At 53.9% G+C, this 23,819-nt stretch overlaps 1 protein-coding gene across 1 annotated transcript in view; it reads right to left on the bottom strand.

The window, feature by feature from the left end:
- Positions 1-2,366: 2,366 nt before the first annotated feature.
- ITGA11 (integrin subunit alpha 11) overlaps positions 2,367-23,819 on the bottom strand; it is a 54,855-nt gene continuing 33,402 nt past the window's right edge. The window contains exons 13-26 of the mRNA XM_024747520.1: positions 23,225-23,367; positions 21,690-21,800; positions 18,193-18,278; positions 16,587-16,794; positions 14,211-14,309; positions 12,572-12,648; positions 10,762-10,851; positions 9,872-9,962; positions 8,481-8,594; positions 8,201-8,287; positions 6,780-6,890; positions 6,587-6,682; positions 3,202-3,315; positions 2,367-2,513 (exon numbers count right to left, since the gene is read on the bottom strand). Of these exons, the coding sequence (XP_024603288.1) occupies positions 2,442-2,513; positions 3,202-3,315; positions 6,587-6,682; positions 6,780-6,890; positions 8,201-8,287; positions 8,481-8,594; positions 9,872-9,962; positions 10,762-10,851; positions 12,572-12,648; positions 14,211-14,309; positions 16,587-16,794; positions 18,193-18,278; positions 21,690-21,800; positions 23,225-23,367 (1,499 nt within the window). The 3' untranslated portion in view covers positions 2,367-2,441. The remainder of the gene's footprint in view (positions 2,514-3,201; positions 3,316-6,586; positions 6,683-6,779; positions 6,891-8,200; positions 8,288-8,480; positions 8,595-9,871; positions 9,963-10,761; positions 10,852-12,571; positions 12,649-14,210; positions 14,310-16,586; positions 16,795-18,192; positions 18,279-21,689; positions 21,801-23,224; positions 23,368-23,819) is intronic.

Here is a 23,819-nt window from a genome sequence, read left to right as displayed (position 1 = left end):
AGCCTCCCATTTTTTCCACCTTTTGACCATTTAGTTGTTCTTGGCCTAGGGTAGGGGAGGACATGGAGGGACTATGACCTCCTGGGGATAAAGGCTGCCTCTGAGTCCAGGGGTTGCAATTCGGTGACCTCTGGGCTGCATCTGACCTGCAGATGCATTTTGTTTGGCCTGCACTGTGGCTGCACATGGCAGATTTAAAAACTGTGAATGCCAATCTCTGAAAGTCTGGTTTCACATGAAAGCATTCTCAGAGTTGACGGCGTTTGACAGAAAGAAGACTTGGTGCCAGAGCAAACAATGCACTTTTGGGTGCGGGGTCATTGATTCTCCTTTAGCCAGACTACCCCATTCATGAGGGTAATGACGCAAATGAAATACGATTTTAAAATGTTACCTTCTGATTTTGGTTTCACCATTTGAGAAAAAATATTCCCATAAAGAGTGACGAGTAACTTCATGTCAATTCCTTCTAATCCTTCACGAAGCCCTTCTAAGGCTGGGCTAGAACGACAGTCTGGCTTGAGAGACAGCAGTCCTGGGATTAGTCTGGATTTTGCTGTGGAACCTGGGGCTCTCTTAACTTCAGTGGTTCTGAGCGTCCTCATCTATGGGGGAACAGGACCAAATAATTTCTAAGACTCTACTGGCTTCTTGAGATTCCAAAGGCATGAGAATAGAATGGAGACAACTAATTTTAAGAGTAGTCTGTGGGTAAAGGTGAAGAAACTAGAAGTCAGGGTCTGAAAGTCAGCACTGAGATGCCAGCCTAGAGAAATCTGGGAGGCCTTAGAGGAAAGAGCAGGAACGAAGGGGTAGAAGCTACAGTGACATGTGGGTTTCAACCATCTAAACTGGCCAAAGATGGAACAGGTGGGCTTGGGAGGGAGGGAAAGAGGGAGGGAGTGCTCCATCACTGGAGATGTCCATCCCAGACCAGGCAGCCACTGGGAGGGGATGTTGTGGGGAGCAAAGGGTGGACAAGTCCCTTCCAAACATCTAGAGACAATGGGAAAGAAGCAGGGAGCCCCTCATCCACCTCCTGTCCTCAAAGAGTGTGGCTCACTAGGACATGCTCTGCCCACAAAAGGGATGGCAGCCTCTTAGTTGTTTTTAAACACTGTATTTTTAAAAATTTCTTTAAAATATTTACGACAGTAAAGGTCGTACTATGTGACAGGGGACAGATGCCTTTGATGTATCCCCCCTTCATTCCTACCTCACAACAAAGTTAAGGTATAAATTACTCGGCTGGGCACCAGGCATGCCTCTTGTCCTCGGGGCGCTGTCATTGGTAGTACCACTTGTCCCATGGGCTGGCAGATCAGACATTTGCCACCAAGGTTGCACAGGCTCCGGGGGTTCCTGCACCAGCTTTATCCAGTGCATTCCAGGGAGGACCCCTCAGCACTTGTCCAGCCCTTCTCCCCCATGGGTGATGGGTGATGGGTGGTCGGAAGGGAGGGATGGGAGGCCGTGAGAGGCTGTGTGTGTGTGTGTGTGTGTGTGTGTGTGTGTGTGTGTGTGTGTCGGGAGGGGGTGATGCAGGGAGGGGAGGCCCCCCACCTCTACCCCTGCCCACGGCCTGCAGCCTTGCCATCGCATCAGGACAGGCTGCGGTGGAAGACGAAGTGGGACCGTGGAGCCTGGGGATTGTGTCATCCACACTTCCGCCAGGCTCCCAGGAACAAAAGCAGCAGGAGGGGTGGCAGCTGCAGGCCTGCGGCTGCTGAGAGCATGTTGGGAGGGGATGTGGGCGGTGGTCAGTGTGAACGCACGGTGGGGATGCGGGAGAGCCCGCCCACCTCCGCATCTTGGTGGGTGCCCAGTCTCCTAGGTCCCAGCTGCCCGTCCATCACAGTCTCCGCGTCCCAGAGTCTGTCTTCATCCAGGCCAATAGCTGTCACCGCTGGGCCCCTCAGGCAGGGGGCGCTCCGGGGACCTATCTCCGGCCTGGGGAAGGGGTGAGGAGACTCGGGAGCCATGGACAGCGTTGGGGTGGGAGGACAGTGCAGAGTGCAGATCTGCTGTCCCCTTAGGTCCCACTGGAACTAGAGGCCTGGAGAGGGCAGAGTGGGTTTGCATTTGTAGTCTTCCCCTCTGGGTTTCTTCTGAGCATGGGGTGATGACGAATTTCTAGCACCTTAGTGATGGGGGCAGCAAATGCCCCCACAGAGCCTGGGGGCGGCTTTGGGATGTACCTTGGGAGGGGGTCCCTTTAAATCCCTAGGGATCTGTGTTGGAGGTGCCATGGCTCCCAGTAGGACAGTCCCTCTTAAAACACTTGAGTTCTTTTCAGAGGGAGCAGACTTGGTCTCTCAGGAGATGAGGTCAAGTGCAAAGCGAGCCGGCGTCCTCTCCACCCCAGCTCGGTGGGCCACGGGCCTGCACACTGCCTGGGTCCGTGTCCTGGCCCCCATCAACTCTCAGCTTCCCCCGGAGCCTCACTCCAGCACTTTGGGGGTGGGGTCCAGGCCGGGCTCCCTCCTGCGCTTGGCACTTTTAAAGAAGCCGAGCTGTGGGAAGGCAAAGGGAGAAATCTCAGGGGTGGGCAGGGTGGACAAGGCCTGTCTCCCCTTCCTGCTCTCCCTTCACTCACTCTCTTAAGGCTTCTTTCCTCGGAAGCCTTCCCTGAACGCCCCAGCTCATGCTGCATATCTCCCCTACCACCGCTCGGCTGCACAACGGGCCACTTAATTGGTGACAGGGAGGCTGGAACCAAGTGGACGGAGCCTGTGTCAAGAGGCAAGCAGTCATGCTCTTTGACGCTGCCCTAGTCAACACCCCTCTCTGGGCCTCCTTCACCTCATCTATAACAGGAAGAGGCTGAGACCAGGGGTTCTTAGCCTGAGGCTCAGAGACGGAGAAGGGCTTTTGGGGGACTTCTTAACAGTCTGACATGGTTGGAGAAATTTTGTGGCTGCGTGTGCTTGCTTTTTTTCTGATCAGAGGAAGCCTAACTTTCATTAGGTTCTCAGAGGGACCCACAAAAGGGTTGGAGCTGTAGGCTGAGTACCCTTTGGTGGCCCTAGCCCATCTGCCTGCTGTGGTGAGGAGTCGGCAAGTTCTGGGGAGGAGGCTGGGTGGGCCCCAGCTCCCACGCGGAGGAGAACATGGGGACTGGCCACAGAGCTCAGAGGCGGAGGTCCTAGGCCCGGACAGCCAGGATGCTGCCCCCCATCTGCACCCTGCGGGGGCCCTCACCTTCCACAGTGCCAGGACCAGCAGCGCCAGCAGCAGGAGGCCCCCCAGGGAGCTGCCCACGATGATCCAGATGGGGATCTGTGAGTCCTCTTGCTTGGAGATCTCAAATGTGATCTGCAAGGTGAGGGGTGAGGCCAGGTCAACAGCGCTACTGTTCTGGGGCCCAGGTGGCAGCCTGGGGAGGGGCAGGAGGGTAGGAGACAGCGGGCACCTGGTGGGAGAGCTGCATCCCCTTCCTCAGGGAGATGCTGAAGGGATGGGTTGCACCAGCCTGCTGAGAGGCCTCAGAGCTCCCAGCCGTGGTGCAGAAGACATCTGACTTAAGTGACCAAGTGATCCCACCTCCTCTTTGAGACGCTTTCTGCCTTGGGCCTGGGGCCACTCCACTCTCCCTGCTTTCTCCTTCTACCACATGGGACACTCTTTCTTGCTCTCTTTGCTGCTTCCTAAATGTTGGTGTGTCCCATGGCTCTGGTGAGCTCAGGGCTGACTTATGGAGTAGGCACCATGGGCATGGCACCCAGGGTCCATGGTGCTTTTAGGGGACCACAGAAATGTTCTAATTTCTTTTAAAGTTAGAATCAAAAAATATAATCTTGTCTGGATTATATTTGTCTTTATACAGACCAAGTCAGAAAATAATGCTTTTTAAAAAAATCTTGTTTATGGAGTAAGGTCCAAAAGTGCCCAGGGCTGTGAGAGCCCTAACGCAGCCCTGGGGAAGCTCACTCAGTCTTAGGGCCGTAACCATCTTTATGCCTGCTGATGCTTTCACATTGCTTGCTACCTTCTACCTGGACTCTCCACTGCATTCCAGACTCATACCCAACTGTCTACTCGGCCTGCCTGGCATCTTTAACAGGTCCCCAGGTAAACTCCTGATCTCACCCCTCACCCTCAAACCTGTTCCTTCAACATCTTTCCCCTCAAAGCAAATGGCAGCCTTGTCCTTCCCTGCTCCTGCTTCTTGTATTGGTCACTGACTCTCACTTTCACACCCACGTGGACCCCAGCAAAGTCTATCTGCTCTACCTTTGAAACACCCAGAATGTGGCCACTCCTGCCACCACCAAGGCTACCTCTTTGGACTGAGCACCCTCATCTCCCACCTGGAGACCGCAGCAGCCACCTAGCTGCCCCTTCTGCTTGTGTATCGCCCCCTACAGTCTGTTCTTGGAAGAGTAGCCAGAGGCAGGGGATTTATTCTCTGCTCTGCTCTGTCCTCCAGGTTTTCCCATCTTCCTCAGAGTGAAAAACAAGACTCCCTGTCCTGGCCTGCAAGGCCCTGCACCCTCCGGCCCTGCTTATCTCACCGGCCTCATCTCCTCCTCTGCCCCTTGCTCTCTCTACTCCAGCCCTCAGCCACCCGGCTGCCAACACGCCCAGCACACGCCTGCTGCTGGGGCTTTGCATCGCTATTCCTTCTGCTGGTGGGGCTCCCCCAACCCCCTTCGCTGCATGACACCACTGTATTTCTTCTAGTCTCTGTCTGCTGTCCCCTTATAGGCTTTCCCCAGTCTCCCTGTATAAAATAGCACCCCTCGTCTCCACCCTTACGCACCTGCGTTTTTCTGGGCAGACCTTATCACCACTGACATTGTATGTATTTATGTTCGTTGACTCTTCCCCCCACCATCTAGAGTGTCAGCTCCAGGGAGAGCAGGGGCTTTATCTATTTTGCTCACTGCTCTATCCTCAGTGCCTGGAACAGTGCCTGGGACAGAGCAGGAGCTCAGTCAACGCGCTGAAAGCCTGAACGAACGCACCCACGACAGCATGGCGGAGCCCGGCTTGGCCAGTGACTCTCTATTCACCTTGAGGCAAGCCTGCTCCCCTTCCGCCTTACCTCACACAGCCTCCGTTTCCATATCTGAAAAATGGACGTGGGGACGCCCCTCACAGTGCTGTGAGGAGTAAGCAGGGTAACACGGCAGGTGTCTGTTATGGTGCCCGGCACATAGGTAGGGCTCCACCAACAGCAGGTCCCTTCTATGCTCTTTCCATCCCTGAAGGCTGGGAGCTGGCTCTGCCTTCCCACACCAGCACCTCGCACAGAGCCAAGGCAACAGGGACTTAAATTTTGGGTTGCTGGCTTTCTAAGAGGAGTGAGGCATCCAGAGCATATAAGAGGGGTTTTTGGGGGTGGGAAGTGGGAGTGGAAGGAGAAATCACTTAAACTAGTAAATGACAAATGGACTAGTGCGGAGAAAGGGGTGGTCTGTGGGTGCGTGGGGTGTCTGTACCATGCCTCTTCTCGCGTGATTGCCTGGAAAATTCCCACATGTCTCTCAAGATTCAGGTCAAGTGGACTGTCTCCTCCAGAAAGCCCTCCCTGGACATGGCTTGCTCTGACCAACCCCCATGCCAGCACCTGTGCTCTCCCCCAGACTGCACCCACACTTCGTTGTCCTTGCCCCCTTGTCTGCCTGAGTCACAGGATGAACACCTGACAAATGCTGAAGAAGGAACAAATAAAACAGCTCCTCGGGTGGATCTGCTGAACGCTGCCTCGGGCTTCTGTGCCTGCTCCCCCTCCGCCTGGCACACCCACACGCTGTTTGGGATCGACGTTTGTGTTTTCTGGAGGTCTGGCTTCCTGACCAGGCCCATTTTGCTCTCCAGTGTCTCCTGGGGTGGGGCTGGTGGGTGACTGCGCATCTGGTACAGGACGCTCACCCAGAGCCCAGGCCAGGGCTGGGGATGTGGCCAGTGGAGGGCAGCAGCGTCCCACACCCGAGACGCCCGGCTCCTTCCAGAGGACCCGCCTTTTTTTCAAGACCCAATTTCTCATTTTCCCAGAGAGCACCACAGGGAGCCTCACCCCTTTCCTAGACCCTGATTCAAGCCAGTCTGAGCTGAGACAGTCCAGTTTTACTCAATTCAAAAAGAGTTCCAGTTCAGAGATAGCTCGAGTCCCTCGGTCTTCACAACTTCAGTTCGCATAAGACTTCATTCATTAGATTTGAGGCGCGGATGCATGGGGAGGGGAGGGTTGGCTGGCCGTTCTAGGCTGCCAGCCTGCCGAGACACAGCCTCGCCGCCCTGAGGCAGGTGGGCAGGCAGGCAGGCCTGGGTTGTACTTCCGCTTCCTCTAGTGCAAAACACACAGGTGTCTCTCCTTCTTCGCCTCCGGGGGTTGTTGAGGTGCAGCGCTTGGTGCCCCCGAGGGACAGCACCAATGCCTATTTCTGGCCCTGTTCTCTCCAGTTTTGCCCCTAACAGCCTGTTTGTCTCGATTTTCCCTCGCCTCTGATGCTGCACTAACTGCTGGCAGGCCTGTCCATCTCTCTCCTGCAGGGGGTGTAGGAAAACTCTCGGCGAAGGGGCTACCCTTCCCCAAGCTGACCTGGCCCGGGCCCAGGTCTGCAGAGTTCCCAGTGCTCACCTGGCGGCTGGGATCCTCCTCGCGGAAGATGAAAGGGCTGTGGAACTGCCTCTGCAAGGCTGCATGGACCGTGATTCTCATCAACTTGTACTTGAGCTGTGTAACCAGAGGCCTTGTCAGGTTCTGGCCCCTCTCCCAGGGGAGACTCCCCAGCACCTGCCTCCTCCAGCCTGGCCCCCGGGGCTCTACTTACTGCTTTTAGGGACCTCAACCACAGGTTCCCCAGCAGATGGAAACTGATTTCCTGGTTGGGAGCCAGCCTCACATTGCAATTGATGGAAACTACATCAGCGTTGCTGTGATTCTGAAAGAGAAGGTGGGTCTCAGGGTGAGCAGGGGCTTGGCCACCAGAGAGATGGCTCAGCTGCCCAGCTTGACCAAGTGGGGATTTGTTCCTGAGGTAGGAGGGGCAGAGGACAAGGAAGAAGGAAGGGGATGGGGGTGGAGGACAAGGTAAGGACGGTATATCCGATGCTCCACTTGAAGTTGTGCATAACTGGGTGTATTTCAGGAACAGAACTTTGGGTCAACGTTAGGGTGCCTATAAATGTCACCACCATACAAACGCATTAAAGGGAAAATGATAGTATTACTGCAACAGATGCAGAAAAAAGCCTTTTATGAAATCCAACTTCTGTTTATGATAAAAAAACTCCCAGGGAATGTCCTGAATCTGAATAAGGGTGCTTATTTTAAAAAGCCTGTGGCAAGTATCACATTTAATAATGAAAAATTAAAAATAATCCCTTTAAACACAGGATCAAGACAAGACGGTCATCATTTCTGTTTACCATTGCCCTTATAGCCAGAGCAATAAGACAAGAAAAACAATTTAAAAGGATTGAGTGGTAAAACTAAAACTATCATTACTTGCAGATACCACCGTCCTAATAGAAAACCCAAACAAATCATCAAATAATTAAGATTTACCAGGTTAAACTTACTTGTGTTGCTCCCTCGCAGCCACCTCACCCCACCCAAGTTCAAGTCTTCAGTAAAGTGCACTACACTCCAAAGATGCTTTGTGTGAAGCATTTGAAAATGAACAAAATGAAAATAGCTCAGATTTTTATTTGGGTAAGGAATAGTGAAGGCACGCTCAGAAATTGGTATGTGGGGACAGAGGCAGCCCTGGGAACAGAAACCTGGACACTAGCAGATGTCTTGGGGAGGGCCTCAGGAGTGGGAGCTGGGCTGCCTTCCACCTCTGGGGGCAGGGAGGCCCCAGGTGACGTGGTCAGTGTCTCCAATACAAGCCCCGTGTCGTCTTGCTCCTTCCTCCTCCCTCTGCTTGTCCATATCCTACCGGCCCTTTTAGGCACAGGGGCAAGTCCACGACCCCTGCTTCTCTACTCGAGGTTGTCGGCTCCACTGCCCCTCACTTGACACGTATCCCAGCCTCGCTACTTGGCTTCTTTACACTCAATCCCATGTCTCCTGTGAGATGGTGAGCTCACTAAGGGCAAGAAGTATCTTTTCCTTATTCTGTGTCCTTTCAGTTTGAGGTTGGGACATAGAGGTGCTCGACAAGCTCTTCTGGACAAACTACTGGACAAGGAGCTCAGGCGGTCCCCCTCCTCGTCCCCCGGGGCTCTTGGTGCAGGGGACACTCACCAGCTGTGGGGCACGACTCAGGTCCTCCTCCGTCGGGGCGTGCCGGTACTCAGTGCTGTTCCCCCAGATGTTACAGGACGTGTTTGCCTGCACGAGGACATACGCAACCAGCCTCACCACCAGCACTGGCAGACTCGGCATCCCGGACACGGTCCTCTCTCCTCCTCTGCCCAGAGAAGGCCCTGGGCTCGGGAGAAGAAGCTGAGGTCTGGGGACTTGGGGGCACACCTAGGGATATGTTTGTCCCATCCCCTGTGCTGGCCCCCCGGGGCATGGGTACCTGGTCAGCAAGGAAGCCCTGCAGCAGCAGCAGCCGGTTGCCGCCCCTGGTTGCGATGGGAACAGTGAACTTCATCATCACCCCGTGGATGGGGAACAAGCCCAAGTTTTGGATCTGTGGCCAGAGGGGGGGAAGTGTCAGTACACCCAGCAGCAGTTGGGGGGTGGAGGACGAGGCTCACGGGGCGATCCCCCCAGTCAGGCCCCTTCAAGCCCCCTGGCTTTTTCACTGTAGATGCTCCAAAGCTCTTCTAGATCTCAGCAGGGGGCTACAGGATGAAACTGCATGAAAGCTGAAAGGGATGGGCTCCTGGAGGCTGAGGATGGGTCACTCGGGGGCCACGAGGCTGACAGCAAGGGTTACTTCCCTTTTCACCCTCTCTTGGCTGTGGTGCTGGTGGCCTCCCTGGACAGAGGTCGGGGTGGAGGTGGTGACAGCAATTCCTTTATTGTGAGAAATAATCAGTAACTGATGCAGGATGTAAATAGTGAGTGTGTGTTGGTTCACATTCTAGCCGTGACACATTTGGTGTCAGAGCCACAGTGATCACAAACAGGGCTTTGGAATCAGAAAGGCTGAGCACATAACCTGGGGCTGCCGCCACAGATGAGCTGTGTGGCCTTGGGCAGGTTACTAAATCTCTCTTGGATGAGCCACTGAGGCATCTGCATGTTTCCAGCTGTCTACCTGCTCCCAATTCTCACTCAGCAGTTCAGGGCTGGGGAGATCTTGGGGCACACCGTGGCAGAGACTCTAAACTGCTTCCTAATTCTCCTTCTCCCTCCTTCCTTAGTGACAGAAAGCAAGACAAAAAGGCATATTTCCTAGCCTCCCGTACAGCTGAATCACACCGTTTTGGACAATGAGAAGTAACTGGAAGTGCAAGGAACTGCCAAGGAGGTTTCTTAGTAGGCAGGGGTCTGGTCTGCTCTTCTCCCCTTCCTTCTTCCTGGAATGAGAACGTGATGGCTGGTGCTGCAGCCACCTTGGACTATGAGGTGAACTTGATAGGCTGATGATTGCATATTGAGGATGGTGGAACAGACCCAATCCCGGATGACTCTGTAAAGCTGCCAACTCTGGACTTCTTTTATGGGAGAGAATAAACCCCAGGGCATTTAGACCACTGTTTTTTTTCATACTTTAAAAATTATAAGCAGCTATACCTAATCTTCACTGACACATCCTCCCAGTTCAGCCCCATAATTTTCCAGATGAGGATTGAGAGCCCCAGAGAGGGGAAGGGACTTGCCTAAAGTCACACAGTGAATGGGTGGCAGGGTTGAAGCTGAACCCCAGGCGCTAGCAATGATTCCAGATTCCTCCCCTGCCAGATGGGGGATCCTCAGCTCCTGTCTTTCGCTGTCTGCTTGACTCCCTTCCAGACTAACCTTGAAAACACAGTTGAAGGGAGGCCCGATGCCATGGTATCTCTCCAGCGAGCTGTTGGGCTTGACCTCGTAGTGGCTCAGGCTGCTGCTCCTGCAGGGACAGAGGACAGGGTCGCCATGAGCTCAGTCAGTGTAGGCTAGATGGATAAACGAACGGAAGAGGGTGTGGGCGTGCACCTGCCTCCCCCTAGACCACAGCAAATACGTTTCTTCTTGTGTCCATTGGGAGTGCTGTGTTGGGAAGGATTCTGAGGCTCAGCAGGAATAAACTCTGAGATCAATTAGCAATGTCTGCCTCGTGTGTGGGATGGCCATGAACCAGAAAAGCAAGTTATTTGCCACCCCTGCCCTTGCCTCCTGCCCAGGGGCATGGCCTCTTTTGATCATGAACTTGCCCACTGTGCAGCGTTCCAGCCTTTAGTGGTGGCCGTGGGAGGGCCTGAACTTTCTGTTTGTGGTTACCTTCTCACTTCTCTGCCCTCCTGGGAGCTCTTAGGGGGCACACTGGGGACCACTGGCAGACTGAGGTGGGTGGGCGGTGGGAGCAGTCTGCCCTGCAGGGAGAAGCATTTTCTCACTGATGCTATTTAGAATTGCTAGTGCAAAGTGGTAATGAAATGCAGATGGACTTTTTAGCAGGTTTGACTATTTTAAAATTCTCTGCAGACCATTCCTCCGCTTATAGCCTGCACCTGGGGTGGATACTGCCTGCTGCTCCAGCCCTCCCCCTCCCCCACTGCGGGGAGCTCCCTGGGGACCAGGTCTGTATCTCTTCTTCCTCCATGTTGATGCCACCTCCCCTCCATGGACAAGGCGGGTGCACTCTCAAGGGGCATACCCGGCTGCTTCCCATAGTCCCTCAGCACGAGGGCCCTGGGGCCGCGGCCCACCTGGTGAAGAGCACGTCAGCCTCATACTTGAGGTGCAAGCGTAGGAGGGCCATGTTGTCTTCCTTGGTGCTCTCTTCTTCGTCACTGTCACTGCAACGAGAGCCGGCAGCGCCTGTGGTCAGGAAGGGACAGCCCTCCCTCCACCCAGCTCAGGGCAGCAGGGGGGTTCCAAGTCGCGTCTAGGTCTGCTGCACCAGAGCAGCCAGCCAGCAGGGTCATCAGAGGTGTCTCCCGGGAGGGGAAGGGCCGGGGAGGCAGGGGACCTGGAGACCTCAGCTTTCCCTGCCCTCTTTCTGGGTGCAGCACATCTGGGCTGGAGGCTGGGAGGACGGCGCCAGCTTGGTCACAGCGGCCTGTGTGCCCTCCTCATCTGTCAGATGGGCAAATCCTATGCTACTACCCCCCGCCCCCCGCCCCGGGAGATGATGCCTCCAGGGCAAGGGTCTGCCCAAGAGAGGGGAAGAGCATGAGGAATTCACAGCAGAGCGTTTACTGACCCTTGAGCCGACCCCCCGTGAGCTGACTAGGGGTGCGCCAGCTCCCATGGGGGCTATGCTGCCTTGAAAAGGCTGGAGAGTGAAATTCAGAGGCATTAGAGGAAGTTTTGTTGAATATGCTTCCCTTCACTTCTGAGCACCGTAAACTACCGGAGCAGATCATTTAGACATAAAAAAGGTATGATTTCTGCTCATTACATACACTGTTTGATTTCCTTCGGAAACCTTACCCCAGATAGGTGCTTAGTTAGAAAAGGGAGATCTGACACACACAGATGCCCAGTGTCCCCTGCCTATATATGCCCAACTCACAAACACCTGCCAACACCCACACTGCCAAGGACACTGCAGGCAAGGGCGTTCATTGCCCTGTGAGAACAAACTGCTTTCTAAGAGGGAGGCCTTAAGATATCAACACATCTTACAAACTTCTCATGTCAAGTGAGAATTCCACCAGAGTGCACAGTTTGGCTAACTATACCTGGATACACGCACATGCTGCTGTGTTGATCCCCAGCACTCCTGTGACTGCTGACTGGTTTGCGCATGTGTGTGTGTGTTGGAATGTTGGTGCTCGATTTGCCTGCAGTGTTTCTTTCTCAGTGTGGAGAAGTTCTCAGGAGGGTTTATAAGGCTCCAGAGCAGCCAGAGTTCCTCCTCACCTCCGTGTGTTTATTACTGACATGGGTGATTCACGGTGTCAACCTACAGCAAGCTGCCTCAGGGAGGCCTGGGAGACAGACAGACAGACAGACCCACATAGAGTAATGAAAGGTGTTTTAAAATTGGAAGTTTCCAAGGGGGAGAGAAGTGACCAGGACATAAAGAGCACTGGATAAGGAGTAGGAAAACTAGTTAGCTCCCAACTGTACTATTTACATGCTGTGTGTTGTTGGGAAATTCACTCAACCTCTCTGAGCTTTCCTTTTCTTACCTGTAACTTGGGAGGTGGGGTGGGGTGGGGAATAAGCCCTGCTTTGCCTGTCTTAAGGCGCTGCTGTGAGGACTGACTGAGATATTACGTGCATAGTACTTTATAACTGTAGGGCTTTTAAATAATTGCTATATAAAATGCTGTAGAAAGCTGAGAGTATTATTATTTATATCCAAGCTGCCCAGGAACGAAGAATGGCAGCAGCACAGCAGGCAGCAGGTTGGCCCGCACTTGGGGACTGACCCAGGGCCCTCGCAGGCAGGGCAGCGACGGACAAGGCTTGGCGGGGGGATTTGGTGTGGGGAGGGGCAGTTCCCAGCAGCAGAACAGGGCCCAGGAGTAGCGAGCAGGGAGGGAGAAGGAGCGGACAAGCCCTGACCTGCCCGCTGTGAGCTGGATCTCCATGTGGTGCAGGAAGACCGATTTGCTGAACTCGAAATCCAGACGGAAAGCCACCTACAAGGAAGAAGTCGCTGGAGCCGGACTGGCTGGGAACTGCCTGTCTGCGCACTGCCCACACCAGCCCTGGCCCGCCCCTCCCAACCCCTGCCCTTTTGGTGGGCCCTGCTGGCAGGGAGTGGGCTGGGGGAGGGAGGACCAGGTGCTGGAGTAATGTGAGCTGAGCTCAGGGGCCATGGCGGGGAAGCAGCCGAGGTCAACAGTTCCCCTGCTGGCGCTTCTTGGCTGTGAGGCCAGCCCTCCGCCCTCTCCCTTTTTGTTTTTAACTACAGGCAACCAGAAGACTGCAAATCCAACTTCAGACCCTTTCTGCAGGAAGTTCTGGGGGGCACTTGATGGTGGGAAGGGGAGATGGCCATCAACATGCATCGCAGGAAGTGGGGGCCAGAATCTAGTGATAAGACCCCCTCATGCACCCCCCCGTTCTTGCGTGTGAACAGTTGTGAGGCTGAGAAGGGTGAAGGCCATCCCAGGCTACCCAGAGGCTAGTCACACACCTGTCTCCTTGTCCAGCGGCCTTCCCACCGCTCTGACTGCCCAGGTCCTGGTGCTTCCCTTGGCCTTCACCCAGGAGTAGGGCCTGGGTCCCCTGATTGTGCCCTTTGACATCTGACCCTCTTTGCTACCTTCTGCCCCACCTGGTGGCGCTACTGGGGCTTTGCACAGACCTCTCGTGCTCTTCCCAGGTCTGACCCTCACAGGGTTTCCCAAGGAGACCTGGTGGCAGGGGTGGGTTGCGGGGATGGCTACTCCTTGAGCGCTGCAGGATCGGGTGGGGAAGCTTGGGCTGTGTGCTGCTCCCGCTGGGTCTTCACCCAAGAGCTCCTGGGTGCGTCAGCGCCTCACCTCAAAAACCACAATCTTGACTTTTGTCACACTGGGGAGGTTCTTTTGCCAGGAGCCCTAATCTCCCTCCCCCTTCTCCTCCCCTTCCCCCAGCCTTGCAGACCTTGCTCTTGGGAACACACTGCAGCTCTCTAGGTGGCCCTTACCTCAAGCTCCCCTCTGTCTGGTTCCCACTCTACAAGCAGCTCGGCCTCAGTCAGGTCTCCTCTTGCTCTAGAAACTTCAGGGCCTGCCTACTGCCCGGGGGTGATGGGCAAACGTCCCCACGGTCTGAAGCCTACCTCTCCCATCCCTACACTCTTTTCACATGTACTTTTAAGCACATGGTAGGTGCTCAAGAAACGTTCATTTTTCTTCCCATCTCTCCCCAGGCACAGCACCATGACAGAGACTGGACATTCTAAAAACGGGTTAGGATACAGGACAGCGGGGTAAATGGCCAAGGGTGGGAGAGCGGTGGGTGGGAGTGCTAGGATTCCCCCTGAGGTGAGGGTCCTGGTGCTCTCCTGGGGTGCGCTGTCAGCCCTGGGGATGGCTGGGTAATTGGTCACTTGAAGGCCATTTCATGGGAGAAAAAACCAACCTACTTAAAAGGCGTCCTCAGGCCTCTCCGTCCCTCCCCAGTCCTCCACGCTGTTCCCTTCCACTTCTCTTGCCTCCCCTGTGCCTCCCCGACCCGCCCCGTTCCCTCCCCACACCACCCCAGCGCCAACCTTGGCCTTGGCCCGGAAGAAGGGGTAGCTGACATTGCAGACCTTCTTGTGGAGCCTCTTCTCCTCGTTCACACACTCGATGCTGCTGTCCGAGTCGTCCTGGGGCGATGGGGGCATCACGGGCACCAGTTAGGTGGGCCCGAGACCCGGGTGGGGGGGCCACCCTTGCCCCCGGCCCCCCGACTGCCCAGGCTGAAGCTGCAGCACAGGCTGCAGATCCTGGGATCACGGGTGCGGCTTGGCTCTGGGTGCGGAAAGTGCAAAGCATGGTGGGAGCCCGGTGCGGGGGCAGAGGACTGGCTCAGCTGTGAAGGGTCGTGGAGAGAGTGGGCAGGCGCTCACGTATCTGATTTGTCATTCTCTCTGGATCAAGCCCAGAGGCGGGACTTATCATCCAGCTTACAGGTGGGGTCACTGAGCCCCAGGGACGGGAGGTAACTAGCGCAGACCACCAGCAAGTGGCTTCCTCCACTCGAGGTCCCTGCTGAGCTCCAGCTGTGAGCATCTCCCGGGCTGGGGATGGACGCTGGGCAGGTGAAGGAGCCAGGCTGCAGGCTAGCCCTACACACACCACCTGCCAAGTGTGTGTGCTCACGCGCCTGTGTGTGTACAGACACGGCCTTTCACAGAACACGTTTCCAAAGCCCTTCTGCGTCACAGAAACAAAATTCCATGATTCCTTCCCCCTAGGGTTATGAACAGGCACGAGATTGGTCTTGGAAAGTTCAGGGCCAGGGAAGCAGGAAGAGATGGATGCAGGTTTGGGGCTCAGTTTCCCCTAAATACCCTAAAGCCAAACAGACACAAAACCTCTGGGAGGAGAGGCCTTTGAAAGGCCATCAGGTGGGCTGGTCGTCTTCACTCTGGGCCCTGGAACAGGACCTGGGCCTGACAGAGGGACTGACTTTGCACTGACAGCCCCTCCTTCAGGTCCTTTGCATTGAACTTGAAGTCTGTCTGAGGACACTGGGGGCCCACCGAGGGGAAAGGGAGGACACCGCACGCAGCCCCCCTCTTTTCTCGGGGGCCTCACTCCACTCAGCTTCCCCTTCTGGCTATAAAACAGCTCGCGCGTGTGTGTGTGTGTGTGTGTGTGTGTGTGTGTGTGTGTGTGTGTGTGTGTGTGTGTGGCTGAGGAGGGGCCCGTCCTGCCTCTCTCCAGTCCAGTGAGGAAGGGGTGGTGGAGGTGAGGACAGAAGGGCACTGCTGGCTCTCCTATGCTGCACCCCAGGCTCCAGGTGGACACGGAGATCTGTGAGGACAGAGACTTACTCTGTGCCCAGCCCTGGGGACAGATGTGGCTGAGACAGGGCACTCACCCTCTGGGAGTTCAGGGTTATAACGGGGCAGCGCTCGCGCTCGACACTGATGATTTCCACAGAGCACACATAGGGCTGCGCCAGGGAGCTGTGAGGGCCGAGGGGCCCTGTGTGGCCTTTTGGAGCTTCAGGAAGCCACCCCAGAGAGCGTGGCATGGGGACCATGCTCTCTCGTGAAACGTGGGCTCCGGAGCCAGCTGCTGGGTGGGAATCCCGCTTTGCCACTTGCTGGCTGTGTGGTCCTGTTCAGGCCACTTAACCCCTCTCTGTGCCTCAGTTTCCTCCCCTGTAAAGGGGGATACGATGACCGCCACCACCTCCTGGAGTTGTTGTGAGGGTGAAATGTAAGCAGGCGTTGTAAGGGGTTACCACGAGGAAGCAGGAGCTTCTCAGGAAATGAGGGAGGGGGTCTCAGGCAGGGGTCTGTGGTCGGTAGGGCCTTGGTGTGAAAGGGCAGGTGCGCTAGGAAACAGTGGGGGCCAGTGGGACTACCGGTGTTGGGGTGAGGGCAGAAGTGGCAGGTGTGGCTGGGGAAGCAGGAAGGGCCTTGAGTGCAACCACAAGGAGTTCGGGATCTGTTGTGAAAGCAACTGGGAATGATGGGAGGTTTTAAAGTGGGGAGAAATCGTTCTGATTCTTGTTAGAAGGACTGTTGTGGAAAAGCCTGGAGGATGAGCTGTAGGCAGAAGGTGTGTATGCACTAGTGTGCACGTGTGTGTGTGTGTGTGTGTGTGTGTGTGTGTGTGTGTGCCCCTAACAAGGGCCAAGGGCGCAGGCTGAAGGATATTCCTCTCCATGGTCTGAAAGGCTCAGACCACCCTCTCCCAATGTTTCTCAGCCCGGACTGCACTGTGGCATCACCTGGGCAGCTTTAGAAGTGGACTGACCCAGGCCCCACCCGGACCACATCAATTAGAGAGTCCTGGAGAAGTCTGAACACAGGTATCTTTAAGCTCCCAGGTGATTCTAACGTGCAGCCCGGCCCCCTACCTGGCTCCCTCCTTTCCCGCCTCAGCCCCTCCCCTGAGGCAGGCCAGGCAGGCCACCGAGGTCTTACCTTCTGGATCAAGCTGGCAAACTGCAGGTTTGCTGACTGTGAAATATTTAGGACTGTGCTGTAGGCGTTCTCGCCCTTGTTCTCCAGCAGGGCCTCCACTGCCACCCGCCGCCGTGTGCTCTCTATGATGAAAACCGTGGTGTCAAAGGACAGTGTGTATGCAGAGCAGTCCTGGGCAGGCTTCCTCAGCACCCTCTGGCAGTACTCCCTGTGGGAAAGAGACCAGCAGGAATCAGGCACATGGAATGGGGAATGCAGGGGTAGACCTCACTGGGCATGTATCACCTCTCCAATCAGCATGTTTTCCTTTTGGCTTTGGCTGCCAGGAAGCTCAGAGCTCAATATGGAGACAAGCCTGATTATTAGCCTAGATGGTTAGAATCTTTGCTTCTTCTTCCTTCTACAAGGTTTGGATGTACTATTTCTATTTTTTATTTGTTTTATTATTTATATTTTTATTGAAGTATAGTTGATTTACAATGTTGTGTTAGTTTCAGGTACAGCAGAGTGATTCAGACATATATATATATGTATACACATACACACACACACACACACACACATATATTCTCTCAGATTCTTTTCCCTTATAGGTTATTATAAGATATTGAATATAGTTCCCTGTGCTGTACAGTAGATCCTTGTTTTTTATCTATTTTTATATACAGTAGTGTTGTATTATTTCCATTTATTGTATATGTATCTTCTATCTAATCATTTCATAGTTGAATAAAAGCTGGGCATACATTATTTTAAAATATATTACATAAATTTGAAATAGGATCAGGATTTTTCCTTGTCTGCCAGTTTCTTTTTTTTTTATAAATTTATTTTATTTTAATTTATTTTTGGCCGCGTTGGGTCTTTGTTGCCGCACGTGGGCTTTCTCTAGTTGCGGTGAGTGGGGGCTACTCTTCGTTGCAGTGTGCGGGCTTCTCATTGTGGTGGCTTCTCTTGTTGAGGAGCATGGGCCCTAGGCACGTGGGCTTCAGCAGTTGTGGCACGTGGGCTCTACAGCGCAGGCTCAGTAGTTGTGGTGCTTCATGGCATGTGGGACCTCCCCGGACCAGGGCTCGAACCCGTGTCCCCTGCATTGGCAGGCGGATTCTTAACCACTGCGCCACCAGGGAAGCCCTGCCAGTTTATTTCCTCCAGGGGATTGTGAGCACCCTGCTCATCTTCTGCTAATCTCCTTAGTACTGAGCCCAAGTGGTCAGTCCATGGACCTTAGAAGTCATCTAGTCTGGGGGTTAGACAATGAACACCAAGAACTCTAGGTCCTCAGTCTCCACCTTTTATCTGTTTTATAGTGCAGGCGCCAAAGAAAGGATTCCTTTTCTAAACAAAGTTTGAGGAGGTTGGATTAGACTAACAGTGTTCATTTTACAGAGGAGGTTATTGAGGCCCAGAGAGGGCAAGGTATTTGCCTGAGGTCACACAGGAGTTAGAGGCAGAGCCTAGCTAGAACCGTGCTCCAAGTTCAGTGTTTGGTCCTCGCTGCCTAGGAGAAGCAAGTGCAGGATTGTCATCCAGGGCCCTGGGAGCCTAGATCCACCAGCAGGGAAGGGAAAGGAGTCAGTGTGGGGGTGTGGAGGAGCCTACTCACATGGCTGTGGGCAGGTCACTGCGGGCGTCCAGCAGGAGGTCAGGGACACAGTGCTCATCCTCATTGCAGCCATTCCAGAATGGTACCTGGGCCAGGGAGAGGAAGGTATGGGTGGCTGGATAGGGCATCCAGAGCTTCCAGCCCCCATCTTTGCTGTGGGCCATCCCTTATCTCCACAGCACAACAGCTCCTCTTTCTGCGGCACTAGACACAGGCTTTGTTTTTTCTGCCTTTTTCACAGCACCATGCTGCTTTTTCTCATGCTTTGGCATAGACAGTCCCTTCTTTAGAACATGGCTCAAAACTCAACTCCTCCCAGGTCCCTTTCAGTCCCTAGCTCAGCTGTTAGCACAGAACACCCACTTACCCAGTGCCAGTCAACACTGATTGATCATTTATTGCGGGGAGCAAGCTCTCTGGTACTGGGTATATAGGATGAGGAAGACACAGCTTCTGTTCTCAGCTCATGGGGAAGATGAGTGTGTGAACAAATAATTATAGTGTGAAATGTGCAAAAAAAAAAATCTGTATGAGGAACAGAAGAGGCAGAGGGGAGGAAACAGTTATTTTGGCCCATAGATGAGAAGGCTTCAGAGAAATGACAGTAGGTCAGAGTTCCAAAGGATGACTGAGTTAGCTGGATGGACCAGAGGGAGAGGGAAGTCTGGGAGGAAGGACGAGTCTGTGCAAAGGGCCTGAGGCATGAAGCAGCATGGCAAGCTTGGGGAATGACAGCTATTTAGTGTTGCTGTAGTAAGGGGTACAGGAGATGCAGAGATGGGCGGGGTCATGTCTTAACAGGGTCTTGGGGTCATGTCCTCCCAGACCCACATATCGAAGGCTCCTTCTGGCTGCTGTGGGTGGATGGACTGGAAGGGTCAAGAGTAGAGGAAGAGAGACCACTGAGGAGGCTGATGCAATGTTCATGCAAGAGATGACGACGGTGTTGGTGTGGTAGTGTGTGTGTGTGTGTGTGTGTGTGTGTGTAAACAGGTTAGGAACCCCAGAGGTGAGAGCAGCAGGACCTGGAGTTCATCAGGACTGAAAGGGAGGAAAGGGTCCTGGGTGTTGGCCAAGTTTCCTTTTGAGTGTCTGGAAGGGTGGCCGCACCATTCATTTATAAATGGAGGGGTTCAGTGGAGGGGATCAGTTTGGGGCACACTGAGTTTGAAGTGCCTGTGGCCCATCCAGGGAGAAGGGCTCAGCAGGTAGGCGGGTGTTCAAGTCTGGAGCTGAGGATTGAAACTGTCCGCACCAGGAGCACAGCCTGAACCAGGGGAGGGGAGACAGGAGAGGCCAGACGTACTTTATATTCACTAACTTCTCAGAGGGGAGCTCCCTGGCCCTCACTCAGATCCACGTGCTCTTATGTCAGACACGTTTCTATCAAGCCTGCCCCTTGGCTTCCCCATCACATGGTGGATTTAGCTCGAAGCAGCCAGCAAGGAAGACAGCAGTCATATAAAGGAGGGCAAAGCGAGGCATTTAATGCCAGGACATAGCTCTAGACACTCTGGAAACCCTTGGGGGCTTCACTGTATTCTAGCACCCGTGTTCATCTTGGTGATTTCAAGTCTCCGATGAAATACACCCCAGCCCGCCCAGCATACTGTTCAAGTGTGAAAACTATATAATAGCCTTCAGAAAAATTTCTATCCGCTTGATTAAAAGGGATAATTTAACATGATAAGTAACTGTTACACTCAACTGTATGGAATGGCTCATTCCCCCAAGAGGCAAGATTTTACGGTACTAGAACAGTGCTGGGCATTGAGGAGAAGCTAAATAAGAATTTGTAGCAGAGAGATGGGAAGAATGTTTCTAATTTTCTGGGGGCTAGAAATCTATTTTAACAAGATTTTTAGACATTTAGCTGCTATCCAAAGCCCTTGGTAATATGCCCAGACTGACTTTTTCAGCTCTATTTCTCATCTTTTCTTTACACTTCCCTTCACCCTGCTTGTTCCCACGTCCACACCTTGGCTACGCTGTCAGCTTTCCTGGAATAAGCCCGTCGTCCCCATCTCACATCTATTCTAAAGGTCCAGGGGAAAGCTACCTCCTCCAGAAAGTCCCCCCTGACCTATCATCTGACCGCTTGATGACACTTCCTCTGAGCTTACTCCCATCTTTGACTTGACCTATGACTCTTATCACCACCTTGCATCCGTTATCAGCATCAGAGCAGAGTGCCCTGCACGTTCCTCTGGGCTTCAACATGCTTATAGAATGAGTGACATGTACTCATTCATTTGCTATAGTGGCCTTGTGATGACTGTGATGGGAAAAATATTAAGATTCAGGGCACCCAGCTTTCCCCCTCTCCTGGCTCACTAACGAGGATTCCAGCTTTGCCAGGTCAGTATCTCCCCCTCTCCTGAACTGCATTTCCAGACAGCCTCTCTTACACATCTGTGATGCCAAATCAGGAGAAGAGGGAAGGTGTGAAGGTTGAGGGGTGGGTGGTAGGATGTGGGAGCTCTGGGAAGAGGGAGGAGCTGAGGGGGCTGATGGGGGAGAATGAGAGCAGAGAGGGGATTTTCATAAGCCTTGCTCTTGACTATACAGTTCTTTTGTGTAGGAGAAATACAGGCAAGCATGTGAGTAATTCTGAAATTGTTGTTTGCTGGCTGGATTCTATATATTGGGTTGGCCAAACAGTTTGTTTGGTTTTAAGTAAAAATAAAAGACACATTTTTCACTTTCACGAAGAACTTTATTGAACAATGTATTCGTTAACCGAACGAACTTTTTGGCCAACCCAATAATTCTCAGAGACACTGCTCAGAGGCTGGACCTCGCAGGTCACGGTCTTAAGAGCATTGTGGTATATTTGAAAGTTGTTCCTAAATCCCTGGGGTTTATTTTGCCTGCTCTCCTAGCACAGCTCAGGCAGAATGGATAACTGTCTGACGTTATCTTTGTGTGGGATTTATATGGAGTTGCAGGGAGCATCTGAATATTAGATTACCAGAAAAGTCTGATGCCCTTAGAGCCAGGGATTAGAAAAGGTGGGTTTGGGGGGTGCAGAGGCAATGATGAGGCTAAAGCTACTTATTTTTGGAACACTTGGAGCAGGCTAGGAGGACTGTTTGTTCATTAGTCGATCATTCAACAAGCGCAGACTAGGCTCTAGTGGTTGAAGCATTCTCTCTGGCCTCCAGTGTCCTCATCTGTCAATGAGGGAAGTGGGCGATTGAGAACTAAAGTCCCTTCGGGTTCTGTGAATCTCAGGACCCACTCCGGGCTCACTCTCTGCTGGGGATACAGCAGCCTTGCACAGGAGAAGGCCAGGTCCTTACCTTCAAGAAATTGCTCAGCACGAGTCATAAGGAAGGCGGGGAGGAGCCTGTTGGGAATTTGCGGGGCAGGAGGTGGGAAGGTGAGGCAGGGGAAGAACTCCTTTGTGCCTGTCACAAAGCCTGGGCTTCTGGGAGGAGGCGAGGGGAGGGGGTGGGGTGTGTGTCAAAGCTGCTGCCCTGGACACCAGGACGTACCGAGACTCTGAGGGTCGTGGGCCAGCCGTCATCCAGCATGGGGCCATAGTCGGGGTCCTCCAGGGAGTACTCGACGGAGAAGGTCACTGGCTTCACGTAGTCCGCAGTGTCCTGTGTGGGAGATGAGAACGGGGTGAGGACAGAGGGAACATCTGTGTCATGGCCAGGACCACTGAGAGAACTTCTGCCTCCCGAAGCTGGGAGCCCTGAGCGTGAGTCCATGGAGCTTTAGCGTCCGTGAGTGCACGGAGGTTCCCAGATGGGTCCGTAGCAGGAGTGTTGCTCCTGGAAAGGGCCCTTGGCTCAGCATATGCCAACCCCTCTGCCTGCATGTTTCACCACCTCCTGCTCGTCCTTCAAGGCTGGGAACCTGTGTCCCCAACACCCCGGCCTCTAGGAAGCCAGGCAGCACCTCACCCCCACACTCTGTTCAGACCTGTTACTGACACACTTACGTGGCATCCAAACTACCTGATTGTGTGTCCATCCTCCTCTCTCTGAAGCCTCTTAGCACAGTCCTAGCGCTGTGACAAGGCTTAATAAATCAATGAATGAACAAAGTTGAACAAAATAGCGGCAATCCAGGGGATGTTTAGAGCTGCCTAAAAAATCCCCCAATCCCCCCCGCCCCCACCATGGAACCCAAATCTTGACACCAGTGGCTTCCTTGTGTTAAGGCAATGACTTTCAAACTTGAGCTTGCATCAGAATCCCACCCTGGGAGGGGGCGGGGGTTAAAACACTGAGTCCCATCCTGAGAGTTTGATTCACTAGGTCTGGAATGGAGCTTGAGAACATGCAATTCTAAAAAGTTCCTGGGTAATGAAGATGCTGCTGGTCTGGGGACCACACTTTGAGAACCAGCCCGTAGACACATCAGAGGGGCAACACTATTAACAGACACCAGGACTTCTTGTTTCTCTGACCTTTGCCCAGTGACTATTGGGGTCAGGTGGGCTCTGAGTGTCCCCTGCCTGTGTCTCCGAGGCTGGAGCTGTGGCTGGGTGTCTGCAGTTTCTGGGTGGATGCACCAGGCCCCCACTGGTTCTCCCGCTCTGCCAGTCTGGCATCTCTCTCTTCCTGCACCCAAGCCTGTCTATGCCACTGGTCCACCTTACCTGGTCTTCATTATTAGCTGATGCCTACTTATCCCTTCCTTCTGAGCCACGGCCCCGGCTGGCTGACCACCGTCCTCTCTGCTAGACATCATTGAGCCCACCTCCCTCCTTGAATTTCACCCCCTGCTTAAGAAATGGTGGGCATCTGAGAGCTGGCAAAGAAGAGATTTCAGAGGAGGGTACAGTGAGGTGGGAAGTAGTGTGTCCCAGTGGCCTTTGCTCTGGGGCATGAGTATGGGATGGCCAAGGTCCAGGACACTGCCCCCTTCCTGGCCTCCTGAGGTCTGCTGGGGGCTCAGAACCAGCCTGGCACCAGCTGAGCTCTCTGCCTCTCCCACGGCAGCACCTCGCCCAGCTCCGTCCCCTTCCTGGAGAAGCTTGGGCTCTGTGGGTGGGGCTGCTGGGCATCTGGCTCACCAGGACATGGAAATTGATCCGCTCACAGTGTTCCTGGCTGGAGGAGAGCAGGGCAGCTCTGTTGGTGTACCGGTCCCCGCCCTCGTCCAGGTGGGCCCGCGGCGTGTACCGCCTCTCATCCATGGTGGCGTTATACCTGATGCCTAGAGGAAGGAGAGGGCAAGCCATGGAGGTGGAGGCACATTTCCATTGAAGACTGTTTGCCTCTCTTTAAAAATAGCCTTTGGAAAGTCATCCTCCTCCAGGAAGCCCTCCAGGCTGGCCAGGGGAAGTGCTGCTCCTCTCCCCTCACAAGGCTCAGTGTAGGCAGGAAACTCCCACACAGGGAGCGAGCGATACAGTGAGAAAGGGTAAAGGAAGGAACTAAAGGAAGAGGGAGGCAGAAGGAGGAGAAAAGAAGACGGAGTTGACAGTAAGGGATAAAGAAAGAGGAAGAGATGGAGGGGAGAGTGAATGCAGTGGAAGGGGAGGGGAGACAGGACGAGGGGTCAGGGTGATGCTTCCATTTGAGCCACTCCTGGCATCAACACACCTCTCCACCTCTCCCATCACCTTCCCGGGCCTCGCCCTCAGCTCTAGGATCCCATCAGGTCTG

This window comes from Neophocaena asiaeorientalis, unplaced genomic scaffold (genome assembly GCF_003031525.2).
Source record: "Neophocaena asiaeorientalis asiaeorientalis breed wild unplaced genomic scaffold, Neophocaena_asiaeorientalis_V1.1 scaffold591, whole genome shotgun sequence".
Taxonomy (NCBI): Eukaryota; Metazoa; Chordata; class Mammalia; order Artiodactyla; family Phocoenidae; genus Neophocaena; species Neophocaena asiaeorientalis.
This window is presented reverse-complemented; position numbering and strand designations above follow the sequence as displayed.